The sequence below is a fragment of the Martes martes genome, assembly GCF_963455335.1.
Source record: "Martes martes genome assembly, chromosome: 1".
NCBI lineage: Eukaryota > Metazoa > Chordata > Mammalia > Carnivora > Mustelidae > Martes > Martes martes.
This window is the reverse complement of record NC_137888.1, coordinates 217,092,669-217,102,039: the sequence shown is the minus strand read 5'-3', so window position 1 is coordinate 217,102,039 and position 9,371 is coordinate 217,092,669. Positions and strand designations below refer to the sequence as shown.

The 9,371-nt window shown below is 67.0% G+C and overlaps 1 protein-coding gene across 1 annotated transcript; it reads left to right on the top strand.

Annotated features, from left to right (window-relative positions):
• Positions 1-5,370: 5,370 nt before the first annotated feature.
• Positions 5,371-9,106, top strand: MISP (mitotic spindle positioning; the record flags this gene model as incomplete). Its single annotated transcript, XM_080823372.1, has 4 exons — positions 5,371-7,063; positions 7,545-7,672; positions 8,463-8,501; positions 9,017-9,106. The coding sequence occupies exons 1-4, from the start codon at positions 5,374-5,376 to the stop codon at positions 9,104-9,106; spliced, it is 1,947 nt and encodes a 648-aa protein (XP_080679498.1). The 5' UTR covers positions 5,371-5,373.
• Between the last annotated feature and the right edge of the window lie 265 nt (positions 9,107-9,371).

Genomic DNA, 9,371 nt, shown 5'->3' with positions numbered 1-9,371 from the left:
CCGGGTGGGAGGGTGTGGCCAGGCCAGGGGTACAGCCCCACGAGGGTGGCCCGGCCAGGAAAGGGGGCCCCCCCGGGAGCTGGCTTCTCCCTCCATCCGCAGCCCCCCAGGGCCCGGGCCCCCTCGGGCTCACCCTAGCGCTGGGGGCGGGGGTGGGGGGGCGTCGGTGGGCGCCGGGGGTGGGGGGGGTGTCGGTGGGCGCCCACCTGTCCCGGTGCCCACTGAGCAGCACTGGGCGGGTGAGGCCTGGAGGTTAGGGGGACCCGGTGGGGACAGCACTGGCTCTCTGCTGACTTCCGTAACCTGCCCCGCCCACGGCGGCCCCTTGCTGGATTCCCAGCTTTCCCCCCAGCTCTGCAGAGAAACCAGTCCCTGGGGAACGGGGGTGGGGCACGGCGGGGGGACAATTTACAGTGGCTGCCGTCCCCCGATTCTGTCTCCCCAGCTGAGCTTGGACGTTCTCTGCCCTCTCTGTGCCTCAGTTTGCCTCTCCGTACCCTGGGCTTCATGAACCCTGAGAGGGCAGCTGCCCCACCCCGGGGGCAGGAGGGTTGTCCTTGTCTCCACCACTGTCCCAGTGAGCGGGGTGACCCGGTCTCTGCCCTTTGGGGCCGCGCTTTCCCTGTATAAGCAAGAGGGTGGGATGGGTGGGATGGGGGCTCCGGTTCAAATCCCAGTTCAAATCCCATTTGATGAGAGCGGAGATGGAGGGTCAGAGGGTCCCCAGAGCCAGCCGCGAGGCCGTCAGGACAGAGCCCCAGAGCAGGGGACGAAGGTCCCGTTCACAGTGTGTGTGTCCCTCTCCTGTCCCCACTGTGGACTGACCGCTGGGCCACTGTGTCTACTCCCCAGAGAGGCTGGGCTTCTGCAGTCCTTGACAGAGAATCAGGCAGGACCCCCTGCCCACGCCGAGCCTTGGTGCCCCGTCCATCAGTGGGGCCTGGGCTTTGTCCATCCTGCTAATGTTTTCTGGCACTTTTGGTGTCCTCATTTGGTCTTTTATTTATTTTTTTTAAGATTTTATTTACTTATTTGACAGACAGAGATCACAGGTAGGCAGAGAGGCAGGCAGAGAGAGGGGGAAGCAGGCTGCCCGCTGAGCAGGGAGCCCGATGCGGGACTCGATCCCGGGAACCCGGGATCATGACCTGAGCCGAAGGCAGAGGCTTAACCCACTGAGCCTCCCAGGTGCCCCTCATTTTGTCTTTTATGGAGAGGTGGCCGGGGGGACCTCCCCAGCCCTGTAATGTCCCCATCTCAGAGGAGGGAACAGGCTCAGGGAGGCTTAGTGGGGTTTGAATCCAGGCTCAGCAGAACCCCTCATGCCCACCCCAGACCAGCAGGGCGGGCCTGCACCCGAAAGGTAGTAGCCCCACAGGATGGGCTGAGCCAGGTGGCACGGGGGCAGGGGGCTGGACGGGCCCCACTGTGGGACTCTGGGCAGTGACACCCCCTCTCTGGGGTCCTGGAGAGCCTGGCAGCAGCAAGAAAGAGGCCTCTGTGAGTTCTGGCTCCATGGGGCTGGAGGCCCTGGAGGCTGAGGGACGGCGGGCCATGGGCATGCTGCCTGCCCTCCGCCCTGCCTGGGTATCGTCTTTCTCCTTCCTCCTCTGGACTTTGTTTCCCGAGCCCAGGTGGAGCCCGGGGGGAGGAGGGGGTGCACCTGCTTTCCCCTGGCAGGGCCCTGTCCCCTGGCAACCTGTGGGCGGAGCGGCACCAGGCGTCTCTGCGCCTGTCGCCTGTCGGCAGGGTCAGAGCCAGGCTCAGGGGCTGCTGGGGGCCAGGAGCCCGCAGGTGAGGCCCGGGATGTGGCAGGGCGGGGCGGGGTTCCTGCGTGGGGCGGTGGGGGGGGAACAGGGATCCCGCCGCGCAGGGACGGGGCGGGGGTCCCGTGGGGGCTGGGGGGGTCCCGTGGGGGGTGGGGTTTGTGGCCGGCATAGGGGCTCATTGCCAGCTGGTACCCTGTGGGGTCCTCAGGGTGCAGGGAGGGGTCCCCCATTCCCCACCCCACCCCCTCCAGTTATGCTCTCAGGGGCTGGGGAACCTCCCTTGCTCTGCACCCCTGGTGCCTCTGAGGTCTTAGGGGGTCTCTATCCCTCCTGCCTCACCCTCACCTGGGGGAGCAGAGGCTCAGTCCCGGAACCTTGCTGGGGCCTCAGTGTCTGCCCTGGGCTTCCGGCCCCCAAACCCAAGAACCTTGAGCCCCGAGCCTCCAATGAAGGGACCTGATTGCACCCTCCCTGGTCCTGAGAATCCTGCAGGAACAGCCATCAGCACCTGCCAGAAACCTGGGGGCGGAGACCTTGCCTGATGGACGACACCCCCATGAGGTCCAGGGTCAGGACGCAGGGGTGGTGGGTGGGGCAGGCTTGGCCTGGGAGGGGGTCCGGCTGGGAGCCTGTGGGCCTCGGGCAGACGCTCTGTTCAGAGTCCTGGGGTCTCCAGGTGTTGGAGGCTCTGCCCAGGCCCGAGTGCCTGCCCCCCACTTTGCCGTGAGACCTTGCCCTGTGTGAGCCTCCACGCCTCCAAAGGGCGTTTGCCCCAGAGTGGGAGGCGGGTGCGTGGCTCTAGGGGCCCTAAACCCCACCTGGGTCTGGTATCGGTGTGAGGCAGGGTGGGGCCGGGGAGCTTCCTGGAAGTGGAGGTGACTGACTGGAACAGAGCCTCGGGCTTTAGGACCTACGCTTCTGTCCCTGCGTGACCTTGGGTGAGCACCGGCCCCCCTCTGGGCCTCAGTTCTCTCTGCTCCCGTCCCAGGGCCCTAAGAGGAGCTGCCTGGGTGCTGGCATGCGGTGCCCGGTGCACGGGCAGCTCCGGGAAGGCCGCGCCGGGGGCTCTGGGGCTGTTGTGAGGAGCTCCCGGGGTCCTCCCTGGGGTCACCCCACCCAGGCTTCCTTGCTCCTCCAGCCCCGTGTGGGTGCAGCGTCCTCCCAGCCCACACACAGGGAGACTGAGGTGTTGTAGGAGGGAGCCTGCCTGAGATCCGTGGTGGGTCCAGGGTTTGAATAATAATGATATTAACAACCACCATGAAAGCACTTAGGCGGCACCTACTGTATACTGGGTTCAGGGCACTGACTGTGCATGGCAGGTCTCAGCATGGAGCCAAGTGCCGTGGGCTCTACGTACAGTCCAGGTGTGGACGCTGAGGCCCACGGGGAGCAGAGGGCTTCCTAAGGACGCAAGCCAGCGGGGCCCTGGGGCCTTGAGCCCGAGCCCCCGCCCGAGCCCCGCCCCAGCGGCCTCGGTGAATCACCCGGCAGGAATGGACCAGGAACAAGCAGCGTCCCCACCCGTGCTCCACCCGACTCCACCGCGAGCCAGACACCCTCCCGGCAGGTGGTTCTTCCTCCCGGAACCGATGTCCTGTGTAGCGTGTAGATCCTGCTGGGTGACCGTCCACCTGCTCGCTCAGCAAACACTCCTATGTCACCCCCTCCCACGCCTGCCCTCCCTGAGGATATCCGGGGCCTGGGCACACTCCCGCCCAGCCCTCAGGGTCAGCACAGGGCTCGGGGCTGGAGGGGAGGCCCTGGGGGGCAGCCAGGTCTGTGGCAGAAACGAGCCCGACTCCCACGTCCTGGGCACGCGGGACGAGCTGTGTGTGCAGAGACCACGCCTTACGCAGTGGTCCTGATGAAATCCGTGCTGCGTGCCAGACTCCGGGCCGCAGGGAAAGGCTCGTCTGGTCCACTAGCGGGAGGGCCCTGGGCTGATGGCCTCCAGCGGGAGAAGACAAGACTCGAAGAAGCTCACCCCCTTTCAGAGATGGACCCACCCCTGTGAGTTTCAGGGAGAACACCTCCATGGGGGTTGTGTGCTTGTGGGGCAGGGGCTCCGTCCCCTTGGCCGGGGTTTATGACCCAGGCCTGCTTGTCTCTAACTACTGGTTTTCCAAGTATAGTTTCAGTATTTGATACACACAAAAGCCGATGTGATGCGTGCCAGTTCCGACATCGTTCCCAGGATGGATTTCCCGGTGCTTAATGCCGCTTCTCCAGCTCAGGGAGGGGCTGCGTTTTCCTTTTTAGAACCACGGCCTTTACAAGCAGGTTGGCCAAAAGACAGCCGATGACAGAGCCGCTCTGACAGGACCGAGGGTGCGCGCAAGGACAGGGCTGCTCGGAGAGCTGGGAACGGCCAGTCTTCTCTCCTCGGCTGCGAAAGGGGACGCCTAACTCGGTGCTGAGCCAGGCTGCAGATAATGCTCAGACAACAGGCTCCAAGGGCAGGGGCAATCCGGGGTGGGGGGGGCTCCCTGGAGGAGGTGTCCTGCAGGCCGCCGGTAAGAAGGCTGTAGAGGAGTAGAAATGAAGGCTTCCAGGCAGAGGGAGTTGTGGGAGGAGGCGGGTTGGATGTGGGGCAGGGATGCCTGTGAAGTTTGGGGGTTCGTGCGGGGGCCAGACAAAGGCCTCGAGAATTGCAGGAGAGGCCGGGAGCCCCGGAGCTTTGAGAGCAGGTGCGTGACCTTGGTGGACAGGGTTCCTGGAACTGTGTTCAGCAGAACTCCAATGCTGGAAGGGGTGCCAGTCCCCCCTGGGGCACTGGATTGGGGTGTGGCCCAGAGGCTCCAGACCTTCCCGGTCCAGCAGGACAAGGTCCAAGGTGTTCCCTGGCCTGTCCCAGCTTTATGGCACGGAGGTGGGGGACTGAGTGGGACTGGATAAAGTGTCCCTCTAAGCAGGGTAGGGGAAGGAACCGGGAGCGGGAGTCCCTGCTACCCACCACACCTCTCTGAGTCTCAGTTTCCCCTGACATCTCTTAGTGAGGGGCAGGCCCGCTGATGAAAACATCACATCAAGAAGAAGCCTCACAGTGTGCGTCTGGAAGAGGCAGAGCGTGTCCCCGCAGGGGCCCGGGGAGGCCGCCTGGGGACGGCTTTGGGTCTGGCCATGGCGAGCTGGGCAGGGAGGGCAGTAGCAGGAGTGGGGCACCCACGAACATCAGACACTGGGGGGCAGATGGGCGAGTCAGCACAGGAGTGGGATCCAGGTGTGGCTGGATCCAGGAGCTCAAACATTCCCAGTCCCCCAAGCCAGGGTGGGTGAGGGTCCTATTTTCCACAGTAATTGCCAAGGCTCAGATCAGGATTTCAGGTCTAGGACAGTTTGGGTCCTATGTCCATCCCTGAGCCAATCACAGAGGCCAGAGGGTAGAGTGCTCTGATTGGTGAGGCCAGCTCATTCACCGATCCTGGAACCAATCACAGAGGCCCCTTGGCCAGGACTTTGCCCTTGAAGGGACTGGAAATCGAGCCTCTCCCCAAGAGAAGTTCCGTCTCCTGACCTGTTGGCCCTTGTTCCCTTCTCCTTCCTCAGCGAGCCCGGAGCACCTCCGCCCCTGGGAGCCTTGGGGAGCTGAGACCCCCAGGACATGGACCGAGTGACCAGACACCCCATCTTCAGCATCGCTCGCTCACCTCGCCTGGCTGGCTTGGACCCCAGTGGGGACACCAGCTACACGTTTGAGGTGGTGGATGCGGGGCCAGAGGCCAGCGGCTGGGGCCAGGACAAGCCACAGGCGTGGCCCGCCCACCAAGAGGCCCGGCTGAATGCGGCCAGGATGGGGGCGTCCTCTAGCCCACGCGCCTTCGCTGACCGGTCATCCCGGTGGACGCGCTGGCAGGAGGGGGACAAGGATGAGGAGGCGAAGGCCTGCCACCTGGACGCCAGGGACGCCCAGCCTCGGCGGCCAGGGGACCTGGAGCAGGGACGCTGGGCGGTCATCCACCGCCAGGCCCTCAGGAAGAGCAGCACGGTGGCCACGCTCCGCGGCACCCCTGGCCTCCCGGACCCCAGCAGCCCGCAGCCACAGCCTGGGCCCCTGGAGGAGCGCGCCGTGGACAGGGGGCAGATTGACTTCCTGGCGGCGAGGCGGCAGTTTCTGAGCCTGGAGCAGGCCGGGGCCGCGGCTCCTCTGCACCCCGCAGCTCGCGTGGCCCCTGCTCGTGCTCCGCCGGGCGCCGGTCAGGCCCCCGGGGCCTCAAGGGGGCCGCTCCCGGGCGGCTCGTGTCCTGTCCCGCCGCACCCCCGGGAGAGGGAGGTGCTGCCGCCAGAGACGAGGGTCGGGGGCCTTCCGGCTGCATCTGGCGTCCAGGCTGCGCATGACTCAGCCTCCCCGGCCCAGGCGGGGTCCCCGCAGCCCCCCAAGGAGACCCCCATCGAGCGGGAGATCCGGCTAGCCCAGGAGCGGGAAGCGGACCTGCGAGAGCAGCGGGGGCTGCGGCGGGCGAGCAGCCAGCAGGAGCTGGTGCAGATCCCCACGCGGCCGCTGCTGCTGACCACGGTGAGCCCGACCGCGGCCCCACGGCGGGAGCGAGGGCGCCCGTCCCTCTACGTGCAGCGGGACTTGGCGCAGGGGACGCGGCGTGAGGAGGACCACCGGCAGCGGCAGGGGTCGGCGGCCACGCCGCGCAGGCTCCCGCCGGCCCCGCAGTCTGGGCTCCGGAGAGCCTTCAGCTCGGACTCCATCCTGGACCTGGCCTCGGCCGGCGGCGCGCCTGACCCCGGCCCCCAGGTGAGGAAGGTGAACCGCATCCCGGCGGACGCCTACCAGCCGTTCCTGCGCGCCGGGAGCCCGGGCGTCCCCGCCGTCCAGGCGCGCGCCCAGCCCCGCGCCCAGCCCCGCGGGCTCTCTGCGGACGAGGCCGGGGCCGCGGACTCCGTCGGGGCCGCGGGGTCTCCGAGGCGGCCCTTGGAGGCCCCTGGAACGGCCCCCGGCACGCAGCGCGAGTGCCCACGGCCCCCCCAGGGGCGCAGGCGAGCGCACGGGGGTGTCGTCCGCTGGGAGTATTTCCACCTGAGCCCGCTGCGGTTCCGGGTCCCGGATGTGCCCCCGCGGGCCGAGGGCCCCGGCGGCCGAGGCTGGGAGGCGGGGGGCACCCCAGCGCCGGGGCGGCCAAGGCCCCCGTCGTCCGAGCTGCTGGAGCGGGAGGTGGAGAGCGTCCTGCAGCGCGAGCGGGAGGTGGCGGAGGAGCGGCGCGCGGCCCTGTTCCCCGAGGTGTTCTCCCCGCCCCCCGTCCACGACGACGACCAGGACTCCGGGAGCTCCTCCGCGGCCTCGGGTGAGGACGGCGGCGCGGGCAGCGGCGGCTCTGCTCCGGCCTGGGAGGCTGGAGGGCGCGGGTGCGCGCGTCAGGAGGGGCGCGGCGTGGGGAGTCCCGGGGCGGGGGTCCCGTCCACTCCCCCAGCCCACTCTGCGTGCTGGTGGGCGCCGACGCCCTGGACTCCGCACGGAGCGCCGGCTTTGCCCGGGGTCTGGGTTTGTCAGCGTGGATGCCGGTCTCTCGGTGCAGACGGTCTGCGGACGCCGCGCCCTCTGGGTCGCGGTCTGTGCTCGCGGGGCAGGGGGCCTGTCTGTCCACCCAGTGTCTCCTGACCGCTTATTCTGGTCAGTCTGTTCCTTTCCCCAGCTCGCTGTCGCTTTGTCTGTCTGTCCGCCCGCCTGTCTCCTGACCTCGGTCCTTGGCCAGAGACTTTGAGTCTCCCAGGCCTTGTGCCTTCACCGGCCCCGGGGACCCTCCCTGATGGCTCTTTCCCCCGCAGGCGTCACGGGCAGCTACGCAGTGTCGGGGAGCCACCTCTTCAGCCCCGTCCACCTGCACTCGGGCCTGGTGTGGACGGCGGAGGCCCCTGCCGACACGGCCCCGGAGCAGAGGAGGAAGGAGCAGCGGGTGAGTCTCGAGCCCTGGCCGGCCCCCCAGGCCTGGCGGAAGTCTGGCACCCCGTTAGGACCACAGGTCTCGTGAGGGAGCCTCAGGCGTGACCTGGGTTGAAGCCGGCCTCCCTCACTGCCCTGTGGGAGGCTGTGCCTCAGTCTCCCCCGCCTGGAAGTGCAGCAGACTGGGTACACTGGGTGTCTCCACACACCCAGGCTTCCGCCGCCAGGGGCCATGTCTGCGCGGCCCCCAGGTCAGTCTGCAGGAGGGGGGTGAGATGTAGCAGCGTCGTCCCTCCTGTCGCCCTGTGTCCCCGGCAGTGGTCTCAAGGCATCGCCCTCCGAGGGCTGAGGCCATGGCCTCCCTGGGCGGGATCTCTGGCCCGCGGAGAACACCACCAGCTCTAGCCCCCGCCCAGGCTCACAGCCTGGTCCCACAGTCCAGGCTCCAGTCCCAGTCCTGCCGCTTGCTGGCGCCAGACACTGGGCCAACCCTCGCCCCTCTCTGAACCGCGGGCTCCCTACTGTAAAGTGCACAGGACGGTAAGAAGGCCCCCCTATGAGCCTGGGCACGGGGCCTGGGCACGACGGCTCAGCTGACCGTGACCGTTGACCGTCTTTATCACGATGGCGACGTTTGCAGAGAGAAAAGGGTTGGGAATGGGGCTTCAGGCCATCACTGAGGGGGAGTGCATGGTGCACCGTGTTGAGTTTGGGGTGACGGCGGCACTCGCGGGACCGTGCCACCCAGGGCGCTCTGGGGCGGGGCGTGGGGCCCAAGGCTGATGCGTGTCCCCTTCCTGCAGTATGCCGGCATCAGTGCCTCAGACCACATCGACTCGGAGGTGAGTGTGCCTCTGGGGACAGGGCCTCTGCCTTCCCGCCCCATCTGTGCCCCTGCCTGGGGCGTGCAGCACCCCCCCCCCAGCCTTTCTTCTGCATGCGGGCACGCGGGTCCTTCATGGCTGCCTGGGGTGGGCTTCGCTGGGACCTGCTTTGGGGGCCGCGGAGCGAGCTCTGCGTGCCACCCCTTTACCCCACACTGAAGGCTTGGGGTGGGTCGGGCCGGGGGCAAAGGCATGTTCTCTGAGAGAGGGACTCATCTGAGACAGCCCGTTTGCGGATTTGCGGACTCTGTGTTTGCACTGGGTCCAGAATGCCAGACCCCGGCAGCTGAGCTGCTGTGGGTCTCAGCATGGGTTAGCACATTCCTTGGCTCTGTTCCCAGAGGTAGAGAGTCTGAAACGGAGGAGGGGAGTGAGCCTGCTTTGCCCTGCTCTAGATCCCTCTCCGAGCTGGCGGTGGGGAAGACTTCTGGGGGGTCGGGATCCCGATGGAGACTCCGTGGCTCCTCTTACAGGTCCTAGAAGCCACGCGGGTGACCCACCACAAGAGTGCCATGGCGAGGCGCTGGGAAGCGGGCATCTATGCCAGCGAGAGCCAGGACTGAGCAGGGGACGGGACGCCCTTGCCTGCACCTTGCCCCACGGGCGCTGCTGGGATTGACCCCGGAGCCCCTGGGATTGAACCCGGACCTCAGGACATAGGGTCCTGTTGAAACCCACCAGTGGTCAACCACGGGTCCCGAGCTGCCAGTCCCAAGGGTGGCTGTGTTTTCAGGTGGAGGGTTTTCTTTCCTGTTTTTATCTTCCTGGAGCAGTTGTTCTGCTTTCTGTATCTAAAGCTGGGGTTGAAATAGGACCTGTGTCCACTGT